The 19,465-nt window shown below is 44.9% G+C and overlaps 2 protein-coding genes across 4 annotated transcripts; one reads left to right on the top strand and one right to left on the bottom strand.

Annotated features, from left to right (window-relative positions):
• The first annotated feature begins 411 nt into the window (after positions 1-411).
• Positions 412-14,640, top strand: WDR74 (WD repeat domain 74). Of its 2 annotated transcripts, none has more exons than XM_032947912.2 (11): positions 412-540; positions 1,608-1,714; positions 2,877-2,998; positions 3,638-3,701; positions 11,315-11,458; positions 12,166-12,267; positions 12,653-12,753; positions 13,172-13,233; positions 13,508-13,650; positions 13,772-13,828; positions 14,059-14,640. In XM_032947912.2, the coding sequence occupies exons 1-11, from the start codon at positions 477-479 to the stop codon at positions 14,260-14,262; spliced, it is 1,170 nt and encodes a 389-aa protein (XP_032803803.1). In that variant the 5' UTR covers positions 412-476; the 3' UTR covers positions 14,263-14,640. The 2 variants fall into 2 exon arrangements, with proteins under 2 accessions (XP_032803803.1, XP_032803802.1); XM_032947911.2 differs by having other exon boundaries at positions 14,056-14,640.
• LOC116939490 (potassium channel, subfamily K, member 16) lies at positions 14,310-19,413 on the bottom strand. 2 transcript variants are annotated; one of them, XM_032947913.2, is made up of 5 exons: positions 19,052-19,413; positions 18,531-18,679; positions 17,723-17,889; positions 15,727-15,885; positions 14,310-14,979 (listed from the first exon to the last, which is right to left on the bottom strand). In XM_032947913.2, the coding sequence occupies exons 1-5, from the start codon at positions 19,295-19,297 to the stop codon at positions 14,768-14,770; spliced, it is 933 nt and encodes a 310-aa protein (XP_032803804.1). In that variant the 5' UTR covers positions 19,298-19,413; the 3' UTR covers positions 14,310-14,767. The 2 variants fall into 2 exon arrangements, with proteins under 2 accessions (XP_032803804.1, XP_032803805.1); XM_032947914.2 differs by having other exon boundaries at positions 15,727-15,895; positions 18,562-18,679.
• Between the last annotated feature and the right edge of the window lie 52 nt (positions 19,414-19,465).

Below are 19,465 nucleotides of genomic sequence, written 5' to 3'. Positions count from 1 at the left end.
AGTTAAAAGGCACGCGTATCTAAAATTGACTATCAATGACCATGAAACTCATTAGATCTCGTGTCTGTTTACCCAAACAAGTGAACATACATTGCAATCGGACTGAGAAACTGAAATTTATTAGAATAAACTTTAGAACCTCGCGGTGAAATTCAACACATATTAGACAAACACGCGTTTAGAGTATTTGGCTGCTGTGAATGAGCACGTAAGCCACTTCGTTGAGCTATCAGTTGTGGCCAGGTCGCTTCTGAAAACGAGCTGTAACAGCTCAGTGGGCATGATCTGGTAACTCTTTGAGAGCACGTGGTGAGGTAGGGGACCGGCCCCGCCCCCACCCTCGCCCCGCCCCCACCCTCGCCCCGCCCCCACCCTCGCCCCGCCCCACCCTCGCCCCGCCCCTCCACCGCCCCGCCCCCTCCCCCGCCCCGCCCCCTCCCCTCGTGTGGGGGGCTCGTGTCGCCATTTCCGGTAACATGGCGACGTCCAGGGGCAGGAGTAGCCACGTGTGGCTCGGGACAGAGACCGGCATCCTCAAAGGTAGGAGCGGAGCCACCTTCACTCTCCTCGTCTTCCACATCTCAGTCGACTCTCCGTTTACGCATCTTATCTCCGTTAGCTAATCTCCACTCGTCTCCGTCCCATTTTCCCTCTCGCTCGTCTATCCCGGTTTTGCCGATCCTCGTGTTTCCATCTCGTCTCCCGTCTCTCTGTCCCCTCTCCCCGTACAGCTCCGTATGTTTGGGCCCGTGCGCCTCCCGGGACCGCGCCGCCTGCATTGTCCCGCGAGCGGGCGGAGCTGTGTTGGGTTCTGCATGACCAGTCCCGTACGGGTAGTGCAGTGTGTAGTAGGGTAGTGCCTCCCCGAGGCCGACTCGGCCTCACATGAGTACCTCACTGCGGTGTGCAAACTTCGTCACTAGGGAGACAAAGACAGCCGGGTGTGGTGCTAGACACCCACCCCCTCGTGTGCCGTGCCGGCCTTCATAGGTGCTCGCTAACAGCACTTACCCCAACAGTCTGTTAAAGGATTTACGGTGGTGGTCTTTGGGAGGCAGTGTAGGGCAGGAGCGGGCAAGGAAGGGAAGGATAGGGTATGGAGGGCAGAAATGGGAGGGTAAGGATTTCAAGCGAGCACGGTCCAACAAATAATGGCAGGGTTTACTGAAAGGTTAACCAGGACTGGCGGCATTTGGACAGGAAAACTAATTTCTTTACAACGGCTTTTTGTGTTTAGTTGTCCTTCCCCGCACCTCCGATTATCACGGTTGGCTACGTACGGTGCAAAAGAAGTTCAACGTACATACGAAAGAGCAGAAATGTAGAGCAAGGCACGGGGAACGTTAAATACTGCTGTGCAAATGTAACAATCGAAAGCAATTTTTTAAATGTAGATGTCCCACCAATCAGGACCTGGTCACATTCTCTAGTTTTTGTTTTCTATAATACGAGTGGACATAATCAGAGTTTACGACGAGCACACGCTTTCCGTCGTATCTTTAAAATAATTTAACTTAAGTTGTATCTTTAATTTGATAAGTTGTTGTGGTCACATCATTCTATTCGAGCCATTTGCGTCGCCTTCAGATGCTGTGCATTTTCTCCAGGAGTGGATTTGTCGAAGAAATGTGCCACAAATCACACGGATATCAGCACCCTGAGCCGCGACCAGGAGATCTGCTGCCTGTGCTGGGGGGACGATGATGAGCGACAGGTGTGTATCAAGGGTCTCTCCAAACCAGGGATGGGAGAACATTTGTTCGACCGAGGGCCCAAGAGTACTTTCAAATACCACACGTGTACACGCACACCCTGACGTTATCTATTGTTAACGCGGGAAATAATTAGAGTTCGCCCTGCACCGCGCATAATTGGATGGCTGCGTTTACTCCAATCGTAAGATACGCTTTTCGAAGGGTGTATAGATTTTTATCAGTTGTGTACAATTTATACGCAATTATGATCGAACAAAAAAAAGCATTCGATCTGAGCATACACGTCCACGTTTTTCACCACCTAATTTGAGCTCCCAACACGTTTTCGTTAATCACCAGCAGTGGCGCCTGACAACTCGGAGCCCCGGCAGTGGGGATTCCCGGGTCGCTTTTTGCTGCGGCGCCCACATTAAAGGTCCCCTCGCTTCCCGCCAGCCAGGACTTGTGGCCCGGTGGCTTGAATAGGGGCCCACAGCCATCATCACCACCACCATAACCAAAGAGCCCCCCCACGTAGTCGCCTAAACAGACTGTTGGAGAAAGTTCTGTTAGTGAGCACCTATTAAGGCTGGCATGGCACACGAGGGGGTATGTCGCCAACACCACAGCCGGCCGCCTTTTTCTCACCAGTTATGATGTTTACTCACTACACCAGGTACTCATTTGTGGCTAAGTCGATCCCGGGGAGGTCCAGGACTGGTTTGGATATTTACTGTTATTGGTCTCGATCAAGAAGCCCCCTTGGGTCGCTGAGTTTAAAGCTCAGTGCGCTTACCACTATGCTATCAGTCTCAACAATTTATCACCACCACCATCGTAACTTTCATCACAATTTTCACTGCAAAATCATCACAATAATCTTCATCATTAAGTATAGTCAAACAGCCTCCACGACCCGCACGGCATGGGCAGGTCTCTATCCAGCAGTGGATTGGGAAAAATGTGGATTTTTTAAATTATATATTGATTTTCATCACCTGCCATTCAACAAAGCAGGTAATATTGATAGGCTATTTATATATTTATTATACAACACTCAACAGCAGTAACAGGACATTGTACATTACAATGTTTACAATTAGTGTTATTGTGCTTGTCATTTGTGTATTGTGAGCAGTGCGTTCCGTAAGGGAGGTCTGATTTGTGCCCTTTCTGTCTCAGGTGGTGCTTGGCTGCAGGAACGGCACGGTGAAGACGTTCGACTCTGAGAGCGCCACGTTTGTGAGCGAGCGAGACTGCTCTGGTGGAGATGGGCCCTTCAGTGGCATTGCGTTGTGGGACAGGTGCGCCCGCACCTCCGATTAACACAGTTCGCTATGTACAGTGCGAGAAAAGTTCTACATTGCATAAGTAATATATCCCAACTTATGCTCTCGCAACGAGTATGGTTTTCAATAGAGCTGTGCTCTCGTCAATTCTGTAAGTAATATGTTACTGATGGACATCAGTTCGATTACTCATTTTACCTGTGTGCCGCTGGACGGGAGACGATGGGATGGGGCTTTGCGAAGTCATTGACGTAACAGCTGAGTCGCGCAGGGCGTGGTCTGTGGGGGTGGCCGTTATTCTTAAGGGGCCCCGAGAAAGGCAACACAATAATTAGGCGGTTCCCATTTTTTGCCAACTTAATAGGCTAATTGTTCCACATGTAGTTTTAAGGGTATTGTTTGCCTGCGGAAGATGCTACTCTTGTTTTAAAACAACTCTCCAGTTGCAGGTAGTTGTCAAACCTACAGCAGACAACAACAGTGTGCAATTTGCTAAGGAGCAGTGCAAGTACCACAAAGCAATTTTAGCAACATCTTGTGGTGTTCCTACATTTTTATATTCTGAATTTGAATATACCCACTACAGTGCCGACACTTTGAAATAAGTGCTTTCTTTGTAATGGCTGATGAAATGCTGGTTGCTTGTGCTTTCAGTGCCCTGGTCACCTGCAGGCGGTCAGGACTGCTAAAGGTGTGGAAAGAAGACGAATCTGAGAATGTAAGTTTGAAGGCGTCTTTATAAAACAACCCGTTTATTTATATTCTTAGTTTTTTCGGTAAAGTCACGTTGAAGAGAAACAACAAGATCTGAAATCGCTGCAACCCTCAAAAACGCTAAGATGCCAGCTAGCAACCTCAGCAAAGATGAGCGTTTTGAATTATATAAATTAAAAAAGAGGAATGATATTGTAGTTCTCTCAGCTGACAAAGGCAATGCTACTGTTATCATGGATAAAATAGAATACAACAACAAAATTAAAGAATTACTCGACGATGGTAGTTATACAAAAATAAAAAGAGATCCCACCAACAGCCTCGTCACACAAACCAACAAAATAATTTCTGATTCAACCGCATTAATTGATCAATCTAAACAGTTTTCGTTGAAACCTTCTGCTGCCAGGCCACCAAGATTATACGGCTTACCAAAAATACATAAAGTTGATACACCTCTTCGTCCCATAGTCTCTACTATCAGCTCCCCCACCTACAAACTAGCTCGTTTTTTGTCTGAAATCCTGCGTCCTTTCACTGGAAAGACCACCTCTGCGGTACAAAATTCTACTCACCTGGTATCAACAATCAAGGGTATTTCCCTGTCCCCAGACGACCTGCTTGTCAGTTTTGATGTAGTTTCCTTATTCACCAAGGTTCCTGTACCTGACACCATTGCAATCATTGAAGACTTGGTTCATCAAGGACTAAACACTGAGGTACCCCCCCTGGTGAGACACTGTTTAACCAATACATACTTCACTTGGAATGGAACTTTCTACAAACAAACTGAGGGCACCCCAATGGGCTCCCCCCTTTCTCCAGTTATAGCTAACATTTTCATGGAGAAATTTGAGACTGACGCCATCCAGACTGCCACTCTGCGCCCAACCTTATGGAAGAGGTACGTGGATGACACTTTTGTCATCTGGCCACATGGCCGGCCTGCTCTAGACAAATTCTTCGACCACATCAATTCCATACACCCAGCCATCAGATTTACCATGGAAGTCGAAATAGATGGCAAGATACCTTTTTTGGATGTCCTAATTAAAAAGAGACCTGATGGTTCAATGAGCCACTCTGTCTACAGGAAAGCTACCCATACGGATGCTTATCTGAAACCGGATTCCCACCACCATCCATCACAGAAGAATTCTCTCATCAAGACTCTGTATCATAGAGCCCAATGCATATCCGACCAGGAACACATAAGCAGTGAACTCAAGCACGTACACCAAGCTCTTAGGGCTAATGGTTACTCCGACTATACAATCCGCAAAGCTATCACTCAAACCATGAAGAAGAACCCTCTTGAGGAGCCTTTCAAAACCATCACTTTACCCTACATTGCTGGGATCACAAAAAAGATCTCCAAAATCTTGAATAAACACAAGATCCAGGTCCGTTTCAACACATTACATAAAATCCGTGATCTGGTTCCGTCTGTAAAAGATGTGATTCCGGACATACAATACCCTGGTGTCTACAAACTAAGTTGCCTCTGTGGTAGTAGTTACATTGGAGAAACCAAACGCCATATCTCGGACCGCATTCGTGAACATAAAGCAGACCTTAAACACGGTAGGACCAACACCTCGGCCGTAGCAGATCATTGTTCTAATTCAGTAGGCTCACATGCCATTGACTTTTCCAAGACGGAGGTTCTTTGTAAGCCATCTGGCTTCCATGAGAGATTCGTTCATGAGGCTATCCACATATACAAACACAGAGACAATTTCAACCGAGAAGATGGATTCTATCTTAGCAATCATTGGAAAGATTTGATAAATCATTTCAGTTCTTGATTGATTGTTCACGCTTACAGTGCCTTTCAGACAGCATACATAAAAACAAATTTCGTCTCCCCCCTCCTCTTTTCAAAAAATAGATGGACTAGTCCTGGCAAACTGCCATCGTTGCGCGTGACGCAAACGTTATTTTTATATATATAAATAAATATGCCGTTTTCAAAATAAATTTATGCAAACCGACACACCTGATGATGACCGTTTGAGTTATGGTCGAAACGTCGTGAGAATTTTTTATTGTTTTATATATATTTTGTTATTTTGTTGTTTCTCTTCAACGTGACTTTACCGAAAAAACTAAGAATATGAATTACTGCAGTCACGAAAGCTTTAAATCAAAATTTAATCGCCTCTACGGGGAGGGTTTTCACATAACTTTAAGATCTTTCAACAAACTCCGGGATAAGAAAGCTCAGCTGATCGAGTCTCTCACCTTCCTGAAGAGATGCCGCGACTCTGGGGTAATACCAATCGCATTTACACTCACCTCTGCTACTGTAACTTCTTCTAATGCGAAACGAATTCTTTTCAAAACTAGCTTAGCTCTTATCTCAGAAAAAATCAGACTTATACGCACAGAACTAGATCAGTTAGACAAGACACTCTACAAATCACACTTATCATTGACGGCAATAATGTCCACATCGGATTGGGAACATGTAGACAATATGACTGCCTCTTCAGCTGCTACTATGTCGACCAAATGTAAGGAAAACCTGATTTCCAAATTTAACCTCCTCTTAAACAAAAGACCGGACCCACACACCAAAAAGTTAGACGTTAATAAAGTCGTAATTAATCGCAGTAACAGTTCTATTTCCGATGGTCTGAAATCCGTTTTAGCTAAAGGTCTAAACTTTGCAGTCACACCTAAACACATACCAGTTAATGATATAATTGCCCAAGTAGACGTTGCTCTCAGGGGCCTGGGTCACATCGCTGCAGACGTAGCAAGATCTGAAATCGCTGCAACCCTCAAAAACGCTAAGATGCCAGCTAGCAACCTCAGCAAAGATGAGCGTTTTGAATTATATAAATTAAAAAAGAGGAATGATATTGTAGTTCTCTCAGCTGACAAAGGCAATGCTACTGTTATCATGGATAAAATAGAATACAACAACAAAATTAAAGAATTACTCGACGATGGTAGTTATACAAAAATAAAAAGAGATCCCACCAACAGCCTCGTCACACAAACCAACAAAATAATTTCTGATTCAACCGCATTAATTGATCAATCTAAACAGTTTTCGTTGAAACCTTCTGCTGCCAGGCCACCAAGATTATACGGCTTACCAAAAATACATAAAGTTGATACACCTCTTCGTCCCATAGTCTCTACTATCAGCTCCCCCACCTACAAACTAGCTCGTTTTTTGTCTGAAATCCTGCGTCCTTTCACTGGAAAGACCACCTCTGCGGTACAAAATTCTACTCACCTGGTATCAACAATCAAGGGTATTTCCCTGTCCCCAGACGACCTGCTTGTCAGTTTTGATGTAGTTTCCTTATTCACCAAGGTTCCTGTACCTGACACCATTGCAATCATTGAAGACTTGGTTCATCAAGGACTAAACACTGAGGTACCCCCCCTGGTGAGACACTGTTTAACCAATACATACTTCACTTGGAATGGAACTTTCTACAAACAAACTGAGGGCACCCCAATGGGCTCCCCCCTTTCTCCAGTTATAGCTAACATTTTCATGGAGAAATTTGAGACTGACGCCATCCAGACTGCCACTCTGCGCCCAACCTTATGGAAGAGGTACGTGGATGACACTTTTGTCATCTGGCCACATGGCCGGCCTGCTCTAGACAAATTCTTCGACCACATCAATTCCATACACCCAGCCATCAGATTTACCATGGAAGTCGAAATAGATGGCAAGATACCTTTTTTGGATGTCCTAATTAAAAAGAGACCTGATGGTTCAATGAGCCACTCTGTCTACAGGAAAGCTACCCATACGGATGCTTATCTGAAACCGGATTCCCACCACCATCCATCACAGAAGAATTCTCTCATCAAGACTCTGTATCATAGAGCCCAATGCATATCCGACCAGGAACACATAAGCAGTGAACTCAAGCACGTACACCAAGCTCTTAGGGCTAATGGTTACTCCGACTATACAATCCGCAAAGCTATCACTCAAACCATGAAGAAGAACCCTCTTGAGGAGCCTTTCAAAACCATCACTTTACCCTACATTGCTGGGATCACAAAAAAGATCTCCAAAATCTTGAATAAACACAAGATCCAGGTCCGTTTCAACACATTACATAAAATCCGTGATCTGGTTCCGTCTGTAAAAGATGTGATTCCGGACATACAATACCCTGGTGTCTACAAACTAAGTTGCCTCTGTGGTAGTAGTTACATTGGAGAAACCAAACGCCATATCTCGGACCGCATTCGTGAACATAAAGCAGACCTTAAACACGGTAGGACCAACACCTCGGCCGTAGCAGATCATTGTTCTAATTCAGTAGGCTCACATGCCATTGACTTTTCCAAGACGGAGGTTCTTTGTAAGCCATCTGGCTTCCATGAGAGATTCGTTCATGAGGCTATCCACATATACAAACACAGAGACAATTTCAACCGAGAAGATGGATTCTATCTTAGCAATCATTGGAAAGATTTGATAAATCATTTCAGTTCTTGATTGATTGTTCACGCTTACAGTGCCTTTCAGACAGCATACATAAAAACAAATTTCGTCTCCCCCCTCCTCTTTTCAAAAAATAGATGGACTAGTCCTGGCAAACTGCCATCGTTGCGCGTGACGCAAACGTTATTTTTATATATATAAATAAATATGCCGTTTTCAAAATAAATTTATGCAAACCGACACACCTGATGATGACCGTTTGAGTTATGGTCGAAACGTCGTGAGAATTTTTTATTGTTTTATATATATTTTGTTATTTTGTTGTTTCTCTTCAACGTGACTTTACCGAAAAAACTAAGAATATGAATTACTGCAGTCACGAAAGCTTTAAATCAAAATTTAATCGCCTCTACGGGGAGGGTTTTCACATAACTTTAAGATCTTTCAACAAACTCCGGGATAAGAAAGCTCAGCTGATCGAGTCTCTCACCTTCCTGAAGAGATGCCGCGACTCTGGGGTAATACCAATCGCATTTACACTCACCTCTGCTACTGTAACTTCTTCTAATGCGAAACGAATTCTTTTCAAAACTAGCTTAGCTCTTATCTCAGAAAAAATCAGACTTATACGCACAGAACTAGATCAGTTAGACAAGACACTCTACAAATCACACTTATCATTGACGGCAATAATGTCCACATCGGATTGGGAACATGTAGACAATATGACTGCCTCTTCAGCTGCTACTATGTCGACCAAATGTAAGGAAAACCTGATTTCCAAATTTAACCTCCTCTTAAACAAAAGACCGGACCCACACACCAAAAAGTTAGACGTTAATAAAGTCGTAATTAATCGCAGTAACAGTTCTATTTCCGATGGTCTGAAATCCGTTTTAGCTAAAGGTCTAAACTTTGCAGTCACACCTAAACACATACCAGTTAATGATATAATTGCCCAAGTAGACGTTGCTCTCAGGGGCCTGGGTCACATCGCTGCAGACGTAGCAAGATCTGAAATCGCTGCAACCCTCAAAAACGCTAAGATGCCAGCTAGCAACCTCAGCAAAGATGAGCGTTTTGAATTATATAAATTAAAAAAGAGGAATGATATTGTAGTTCTCTCAGCTGACAAAGGCAATGCTACTGTTATCATGGATAAAATAGAATACAACAACAAAATTAAAGAATTACTCGACGATGGTAGTTATACAAAAATAAAAAGAGATCCCACCAACAGCCTCGTCACACAAACCAACAAAATAATTTCTGATTCAACCGCATTAATTGATCAATCTAAACAGTTTTCGTTGAAACCTTCTGCTGCCAGGCCACCAAGATTATACGGCTTACCAAAAATACATAAAGTTGATACACCTCTTCGTCCCATAGTCTCTACTATCAGCTCCCCCACCTACAAACTAGCTCGTTTTTTGTCTGAAATCCTGCGTCCTTTCACTGGAAAGACCACCTCTGCGGTACAAAATTCTACTCACCTGGTATCAACAATCAAGGGTATTTCCCTGTCCCCAGACGACCTGCTTGTCAGTTTTGATGTAGTTTCCTTATTCACCAAGGTTCCTGTACCTGACACCATTGCAATCATTGAAGACTTGGTTCATCAAGGACTAAACACTGAGGTACCCCCCCTGGTGAGACACTGTTTAACCAATACATACTTCACTTGGAATGGAACTTTCTACAAACAAACTGAGGGCACCCCAATGGGCTCCCCCCTTTCTCCAGTTATAGCTAACATTTTCATGGAGAAATTTGAGACTGACGCCATCCAGACTGCCACTCTGCGCCCAACCTTATGGAAGAGGTACGTGGATGACACTTTTGTCATCTGGCCACATGGCCGGCCTGCTCTAGACAAATTCTTCGACCACATCAATTCCATACACCCAGCCATCAGATTTACCATGGAAGTCGAAATAGATGGCAAGATACCTTTTTTGGATGTCCTAATTAAAAAGAGACCTGATGGTTCAATGAGCCACTCTGTCTACAGGAAAGCTACCCATACGGATGCTTATCTGAAACCGGATTCCCACCACCATCCATCACAGAAGAATTCTCTCATCAAGACTCTGTATCATAGAGCCCAATGCATATCCGACCAGGAACACATAAGCAGTGAACTCAAGCACGTACACCAAGCTCTTAGGGCTAATGGTTACTCCGACTATACAATCCGCAAAGCTATCACTCAAACCATGAAGAAGAACCCTCTTGAGGAGCCTTTCAAAACCATCACTTTACCCTACATTGCTGGGATCACAAAAAAGATCTCCAAAATCTTGAATAAACACAAGATCCAGGTCCGTTTCAACACATTACATAAAATCCGTGATCTGGTTCCGTCTGTAAAAGATGTGATTCCGGACATACAATACCCTGGTGTCTACAAACTAAGTTGCCTCTGTGGTAGTAGTTACATTGGAGAAACCAAACGCCATATCTCGGACCGCATTCGTGAACATAAAGCAGACCTTAAACACGGTAGGACCAACACCTCGGCCGTAGCAGATCATTGTTCTAATTCAGTAGGCTCACATGCCATTGACTTTTCCAAGACGGAGGTTCTTTGTAAGCCATCTGGCTTCCATGAGAGATTCGTTCATGAGGCTATCCACATATACAAACACAGAGACAATTTCAACCGAGAAGATGGATTCTATCTTAGCAATCATTGGAAAGATTTGATAAATCATTTCAGTTCTTGATTGATTGTTCACGCTTACAGTGCCTTTCAGACAGCATACATAAAAACAAATTTCGTCTCCCCCCTCCTCTTTTCAAAAAATAGATGGACTAGTCCTGGCAAACTGCCATCGTTGCGCGTGACGCAAACGTTATTTTTATATATATAAATAAATATGCCGTTTTCAAAATAAATTTATGCAAACCGACACACCTGATGATGACCGTTTGAGTTATGGTCGAAACGTCGTGAGAATTTTTTATTGTTTTATATATATTTTGTTATTTTGTTGTTTCTCTTCAACGTGACTTTACCGAAAAAACTAAGAATATGAATTACTGCAGTCACGAAAGCTTTAAATCAAAACCCGTTTATTATTGAGCTGGCATTAATGTATGGTTACATATACATTAGCCTATCTAAAGCATATGTGTGCTTAAGTGAGCTCTCATAATTAAGTTGTGCGTGCGGTTGCGAGCAGGTAGAAGTGAACGTTGGTGCGGAAGTGTGGCGCATGCGTGCGAGGGCAGACAAGCGGCACGTGGTGGCCACGGGAGGCAGGGAGAACGACCTGAAGATCTGGGACCTCCAGCGGCCCGAGGAGCCCATCTTCCGGGCCAAGAACGTACGAACGCGCTGCCTCCTGTGCATGTCTACACGTTTTACAGCGCTCGCAATAACACATTGGTATCCATGTCGAATTTACATGTTTGTCCCAGTTACCGCTGCTGGATGAAGATTTTCCCAAACCGCGGCCATATATTTTGACTGGAGGAATCCGATGAGCTATGAATCTCCCTTTCACAGATGTCCTGTTGGGGCGGGTCAGCAATTTACCACGACAAATAATACAAACAACGATAGGAGTGCAAAATATAAAAAGATTCGACTCCGGCCACCACTATCTCTCATTCCTGCTGTGTAACCGTTAACTAGCACCTGCACACGAGCTGAATTAATCACTCCCTCTCGGTAGATGTACTTTCAGGCGTGTTCCTTCCTTTGTCTGCCACTCACTAATCTTGATCACCAGCAATCCTCTTTTATTCCGATATGTCCAGCCCAAGGCTACTTACGACACAATATGTTGCCTCCTTAAGTAAACAAGTTATTTGTTAAACTTTCCTTTTGTTGCTCAGTGCAATTTCAAATATGTGCCTCTTTCCTGTTTTGTACAATTTTTTTTTATTTAGTTGGTCAATGTCTGTAATATACACTGGTCATATGGCGAGCAAATTGAGCAATGACAAAGTAATTCAGCATAACGTTTAAGTCGGACTTGTCAATATTCTTTGTAATTGCTGGTACTCTCTGCGTGTGTTATGACTGCAGGTAAGGAATGATTGGTTGGACCTGCGGGTGGCTGTATGGATCCGGGACCTGCAATTCATGCCTGGCACAGAAAAACTGGTGACCTGCACTGCGCACCATCAGGTGGGCCTGCCTCTCATCCCTCATACTGCACATTTCCATCTTATTGTCATTGTTAAGCTGCTGTAGTCTTTACGATGAGCTATTCAAGAATAATACACAACTCCGCTTCTCTGCAGTGATGTGGGGGATTAATAACATCGATCCTGTTCACCATTAATTTACTCCACTTCTCTGCGGCAACACACAACGTATAATCGTGTATAATAGGTAGAATATGGCTGTGGATAAAAGGGGTATTTCCGGACCCTACAGCTTCTATGGCTAATAGTAGTCGTAGATAAGAGTTCGGTATTGTAATGTAAACGTTTATTGATGCCCTATACCAAAACTCGTATCGCATTTTTCTGCCATCCTGTGCATGTGTGCATGTGCCTGGGAGGGACAGGTGCGCATCTACGATCCCAGTTGTCCGCAAAGGAGACCCGTCTTTGAGACAACCTTCGATGAGTACCCACTGACTGCAGTCTCGATCATGTCCAGTCAAAAGTATGTACATCAATGAAACCACTAACCGCATGAAGCTAATTTTATTTTAACGTGTCGAAATTGAAAAAAAGTGCCGTCAGATTGCATGACAATGGCACTGGCAACATGAATCACTGGCTGTGCTGCTTAGGCTTACGTTTCTGTGGAAAGAATATGCTTATCAAGAGTTGTTGGTTTAAAGGATTTTTTTTTTATTTACACTGTCAATTGTGTGCGATCAAAAGCCTGTTAAACATTTGAAAATGGTGCTTTGCCACCAGTCCTTCCAGTGAATTCAATTCAAGTCATCTCTTAATATTTTTGTTATTTATTGTATTTTGTACAATAGCTTTTTGCCTCTACGCATACAAAGAAAACATGTTTCTACATGACGCACTCGTCGCTTGTTGTGTGAACCTTGTTTTGGTCGTCTTTGCAGCCAAGTAGTGATCGGGAACACACATGGCAGCATGGCCATCATTGACCTTCGCAAGAGTAAAGGTAATTCAAAACAAAACCCAATGGATGTACAACCATGCTGCAAGAAAACTTGCAAACATGAGTTCAGTTTAACTGTAAGCCGTTTTTTTTAAATGTATAAACACCTTGACATATTTTTTTCCGTATTGGCTTCTTTAGCTAGTATATATTTACATCTATAGACTTTAAAACTGTGAATAGATTTTCAACACCACTTCACGAACTGATGAGTCATAATCACAACATGGACGTCCCCCCACTAAAGGCGTGTGGGTGTGCCTGCGTGCATGTGCAGGATCCGTGTCAGGTGCCCTGAAGGGTCAGGCGGGCAGTGTGACCTGCATTCAGTGCCACCCCTCCCTCCCGCTCGTCGCCTCTTGCGGATTGGACCGATACCTGCGGATTCACAACCTGGACACACGGAAGATGTACCAAAAGGCAAGCTCTTGCGCATTGCTGTACATGTGGGCGCCCTTGTGCGGCAAGCAATGTTGTACCAAGTGGATTATAAGTGTCCGCCCAGTCTTCCTGACAATTAACATACGTTTATATTTTTCAGGTGTACCTCAAGTCAAGACTGAACTGTCTTCTTTTCACAAGCAAAGATTATTTGGAGGTGAGGGGATGCTTCACCTTGTGTTGCTGTTACAGGATCGTATGGAATGACTGTTCATGTTGATAAATGTAGGTTACAATAATGTCAAAGGATTTCATGAAATATGTAAAGGTCAGTGTAAATTTCAAGTTAGAGATTTTGGATATGGCCTGCTGTGCGCAGAATATTATTTGAAGGGCACTGATCTTTTCCTTTCATGCCTCACCATTGCCCTCCCCCCCATACAGCAGGAGGCCGAGGAAGAGCAGACGGCCTTGCCCAAAGAAGATGCTACAAATGAAGATGATCTGTGGGCCACCATGGAAGAGATTGTGGAATGCAAGGCTTCCAAGAAGACAAACACCAAGAGCACCACCGTGTTAACCAAGAAACACAAACTGTCCGTCAAAAAAGCCATGCCAACTGTGAGCAAGAAAAACAGGGCAGCAAACTGAACCGGTGATCGTGTTAACGGCCTCTCATCTCACTTAATGCAGGAAAATATTTTCTCATTTTTATTATTCATCTGCTCCAACCTACAAGATAAAAAAATGTCCACCACACATTACCGGCCGCTATGTTATGTTTCACATGTGCATAGTTTAAAATATATAGATGCAGTTTGGTTTCATTGTCACTGTGTATGGCGATTCTGTAATGTGCAGAAAGGTACATCACCACCTGCAGAAGATGGAGCCTCCATTGCTGGTGGCACACATCAGTGTCGGCAGTGTTCGTGTCTGGTTTATGATGTATTCAAGGGAACCGGGGCCCACTTATAACTTCTGCAGACCGCTAATAAGCTTTGAGTATACATTTACGATATATTCGCAGCAGTCTTGTGTGAATGACTTAATCCTTGAGTCTAAGATTACGTGAATTCTGCTTAAGCCAGATTACAGCTGGCAATGCGTGACACACACCACGAAGTCAGGAGGTTAACAGAACAGACAACAAGGCTCATTCCCCGGCTGCTGTGCAGCCGAGCAGGCGTGCTGTACTTTTCCGTTTGTCATCGTCTTGAGGTGAGATGAGCGAGTGCTCGTCCTCGGGCTGTAGGGCCGTCGTAGATAATGCGTGGTAGGTGGCAGCAAGGCAGGCGAGGCTGGCAACGATCCATGCGGCCACCAGCGTGCGGTAGCCTGCCACGTATTCTCGGCCGGGCTCCGAACCTAGGCCATGCAAATAACTGTAATTGGAATGAATTTGGCCCCTCCTTGTCGGCGAAGAGAAAAACTCGTAACGCGCACAGTGTTTGCTCATGCTCGACAGAATGACTTGGGCGCAAGGAACCACAAGTGAGGGCTGCCAGGCGGTGAGCCAGGCCCAACATTCACACTCGATATGCACTTCGACTGCGTGTGCATACCACACACAGGTTGCACGGAGAGTAAAGTAGTCTTAAATTTATGCCATTGGTGGGGAATCTGACCGTCGACCAATTATAGCTGATTACTTCATATCATACGGTCCATGGCCACATGGGCCCAAAAACATCCAACCCTGCAAGAAGTGAACAAAGTGTCGGTATTTAAACTACCTCTGTACTCCCCCCCCCCAAAGGTCTCTGAAATCAAGTCCCAATTCATCCCTTGGTAATGAAAAGATTCCCCACTCTTTGAGTTTTACTAAATGTTAACAGCAATGCCTTGATTAAGCATTGACATCACCCTCCAATGTTTCTGTAAACTAATAACTCAAGTGATACCAAGGTTGCCAATGCATGTCCTTCGCTCAGATTTACACAATTTTCACTGCAATTGGAGCCAGGATAACGAGCCAATTTAAAGAGTACCGTACGGTAGAACTGTGCTCTTTACCCGTTTTGTCCACACCTGTACCCCCCCCAAACTTCATGGACCGTACATGGCCAATGTTATTAGACGAGCAAAGTGCCACGGTTTGTGATGAGACCGTACCCACGACCAGGTCTCCAAAGCCGATGGTGCTGAGCGTGATGAAGGCGTAGTAGAGGCTCTTGGCATGGCTCCATCCCTCCGTGACAGGCAGCACGGCCACGGGCAGAAGCAAGCAGAGCAGCGTTGCACCCAGCACGCAGCCACCCCGCACCAACAGCTCTGCACGCCGCTACCAGAATCGGAATCTTTATTTATTCTGGAGGAATCTGAGTGAAAAGGCTCCTTCCCCCCCCCCCCCCCCCACATGTCCAGTAGAGGCGGATCAAAGTTACAACGAATAAAACACGAAAGGAGTGAAAGTATAGGAAAGGTAAACAAATCACTTACAAAATATAATTTTTTTCTACTTACCAGGTAAAGCCTGTTGAACTATTCGCTTTTTCAGAAGCAACCTGGCCACAAATTATAGTTCAACGAGTAGCTTATGCGGGGGGGGGGAAATACCTCGCGTACAGCTTTTTGTCAAAATATTTCTGGATAAGTGCCTCCACGTGCCATGACGTGTTGGCTATTTGAACATACTTTAGACTGGTCAGATGTTGGGAGCATGGTATGATACAACAATGGATTGGTTGTATTGCTCTGTTGATGTAGCCCTGCAGCTGCAAAAAGGCATTTTGCTTCAGTTACACGAGCACAAATAGTGCAGCACGGTGAGGTTGCAGTTGATGAATACGGCGGAGCGAGGCGTAAGGCGAGCAGCCTTAGGCTCGGGGTTAATGAGCAGTGTCTCTACCCTGTACACATCTGGTAGCAGCTGCAATATCCTCTGTTGAGGTTAAATTACTGGGGGCGTTCAAGTATTCTCCCAGCCACAACAGAAGCTGCTCCAGTTGCCAGGTGGTGGTGAAATCTCCACACAAGTGCGTGACGTGGTGTGCATATAGCTCGGGGTGCCACCTCTAAGGTACAATAAATAATATTTTAAAAAATTTTAAAACACGCTTTAATGAAATGTACCGTACGAGTAATGGCAGGACTCAAGGAAGTGGCCCTGAAGCTTGCCATAACGTAAGGGACTGGTGATTTACAGCCAACGTCAGTTGAGTGTGGACAATTAGACCCAAGCCGAAAAATATATAAAGATTGCGTAAAAAAATCTATTCTTAATGATAGAATATAGTATTGTCATCAGTATGACATGCGTATACCAAGTTTGCAGTCGATATCACATTGGGAAGTGGGTTAAAATTGAGTTACAAGATTTGAGGATACAACAGACAGAGTTAAATAAAAGCGTGTAAAAACACCTCTGGGTCATATCAATGGAAGCATATCTCGATACTGCGCCATGATGAGAAGATGTTAACTCCCTCGCCTTGTATGCAGGAGGTCGTGGGTTTGATCCTGACGCCTGTATATTTGTAGTTTGCATGTGCTTCCCGTGGAATTTTTTTCCGAGTCCTCCGGTTTTTACTTCCATATTTTGTAAACATGCGTTTAGAGTATTTTTGGCAGCTATAAATTTCCACGTGATAAGCCACTTCGTTGTGCTATTATTTGTGGCCAGGTCGCTTCTGAAAAAGAGCTGTATAGCTCAGTGGGCCTTACCTGGTAAAATAAAATAAATTCTTTAGTTTTACAGAAAGGGGAGTACTACATATTATGCAATGTCTCGAGTTATTCATTGTATTTTATTACGGAACTGACAAAAACTAGACAACTTGTCAATAACACTCCTGGAACGAAATATATAACAGGTGACATTTTGGCCAGCGGTCATTATTCAACATGTCAAACGGCCCTTCGATGAAGGTCCATTGGTCAAAACATCGCCTATATATTTTAGGGTCGCGCTATTGACACGTGCGTTTTTTTGTAATTTGTCGCGCACCACTGCCAATGCTGTATCACAAAAGCTTTTCCAACAACAAAAATGACACTCGCAATGCACCAGGAAGACCATTTCATTTCCCAAAATAGAGGACGATTCTTGAGAAAATCGGTAGGTGGTGGTTAAGCGCGACCCACGTCGTCGATGGTCCACCCACATCACCTGGCGGACGCCTCTCAGTCGCAGCCAGCGGCGGGCGGCGCGGGTCGGTGCGGCGACGGTCGGGGCACCTCGGGACAGCAGCTGCAGGTTGAGCGGGATGCCGAGCAGCGCGTAGAACGCGCACGACGCGCGGCCCCACGTGGAGCCCGGCGCGGTGCTCCCGTAGCCTGCAGCACGGGCACAGCACCGCCCGCAGCAGCGCCTCTCACTCCCGCACCCCGGAAAGAGTGGTGGGTGGGCAGCCTCGGGATTGTTAGCGCGGTCCCGTTGGGAACCAATTATGGAACGTGCAAGCCCAGCTGTCATTTGTGCCCGAGCTATGTTGAGTTTTGGATTTATGGGGGGGGGTTCCGGGTATTGTACAGTCGTTTTAGGCCCCCAATATTTAGATTTTATATTTATGTTTTCAGATTAAAATTGACCAACAATAACACTTTGTTTTTTTTATGCACTCTATTAATCATGTAATTAATCCGAAAATGATTCAGGTCTGAGATTTTATTTCTTCGGCCCGATATCTGGATTTGTTTTATTAATCCCCAAATTGGGAACGTCTTGACTTTATATACACGTTGTTGCTTCGGTAACAGTATAACTTGTCAATTGATGTGCATCATCCATTAGTCAAGGTCTCAGATTTAGCCACGGGTGTCCTTGTGGAAGTGGGTTACACTGATGGTGAAACTACCCGAGGTGCCAGGTTAATCCATAGTCTGCGTTGAGCCGAATCGGTAAACAGTTTTGGCATGTCACGTGGGTCAATTAATGGGAACTCTGCTGTTTCGTCCGGCAAAATCCGTTCGCCCACCTCGCCATTCTCGCCACGGTGATGGCCGTACCGATGGTGGTGACCACAGTGACGGTAAAGAGCAGTGCGCTGCTGAAGTCCCAGTTGGAGGGGCTGCTCGCTTGCCCGGCTGCGACCCGCACGCCATGGGACCTCGCATCCAGCACCTCCTGAGCAGCGATATCATCCATCGCGTGGTGCGCGAGTCTGCTCACTGAATCACCGAGCTGATGCAATGTGCATCCTAAACCACTTGGGCATACTAATCAGGGCTGGGATTAATGTACAAGACCAAACTCTTAATATTGTTCAGTCACAACATTTACCGAGAGCAATGTCTGCTATTTCGTAGCATCGACCACTGGCATTTATTCCAAAAAAATATCTTTAGTTCTCAGAAATGCCCTCAATCCTAGAGGTAGCAATTACGCATTTTAGTCGTGGAATTGGTGCCACATTGAATGATGCAATGAGCAGTGATGCAACACTAAAATCTTGTGTGGAGCTACCCGTGTGTAACGAAGTGCTTACAGCCAAAGTACCTGCAAGAAGAGGTCTAGTGTCCCATCATCCACGCACGAGTGGTTCTGAATAAAGGCTGCCCAGGAGTCCGTCAGCCGTTGCCGGATGTTCTGCTCTGCAGGCAACTCCAGCACCTGGAACACAGCTGCCCCTGCCAGAAGGTAGGCCACGTACGCAGTGGCGAGCAGGGGCAGTGTGTCAACCCTCCAGGGACCAGCCATCGCGTGCTCCGCCCGCGAGAGAATGCAGCATGCGCAACACCACATACATAGCCACCCACACCCACTGCCTTCGGAGCTGAAAGCTATGCTTTTTAAGTAGTATTTTACAGAGTTTTCTAAAAGAGAATAGTTCTACGAGTGGAATTGGTTGGAAAGCATCCTTCTCTAAACCATTAGTGACAAAGCGGACTCTTGCCTTGTGGAGCCGAAGGT

Source organism: Petromyzon marinus, chromosome 6 (assembly GCF_048934315.1).
Source record: "Petromyzon marinus isolate PM22_M1 ecotype Great Lakes invasive population chromosome 6, UKy_Petmar_22M1.pri1.0, whole genome shotgun sequence".
NCBI lineage: Eukaryota > Metazoa > Chordata > Hyperoartia > Petromyzontiformes > Petromyzontidae > Petromyzon > Petromyzon marinus.
The sequence above is the reverse complement of the archived record's forward strand: the minus strand, read 5'-3'. Positions and strand labels throughout refer to the sequence as shown.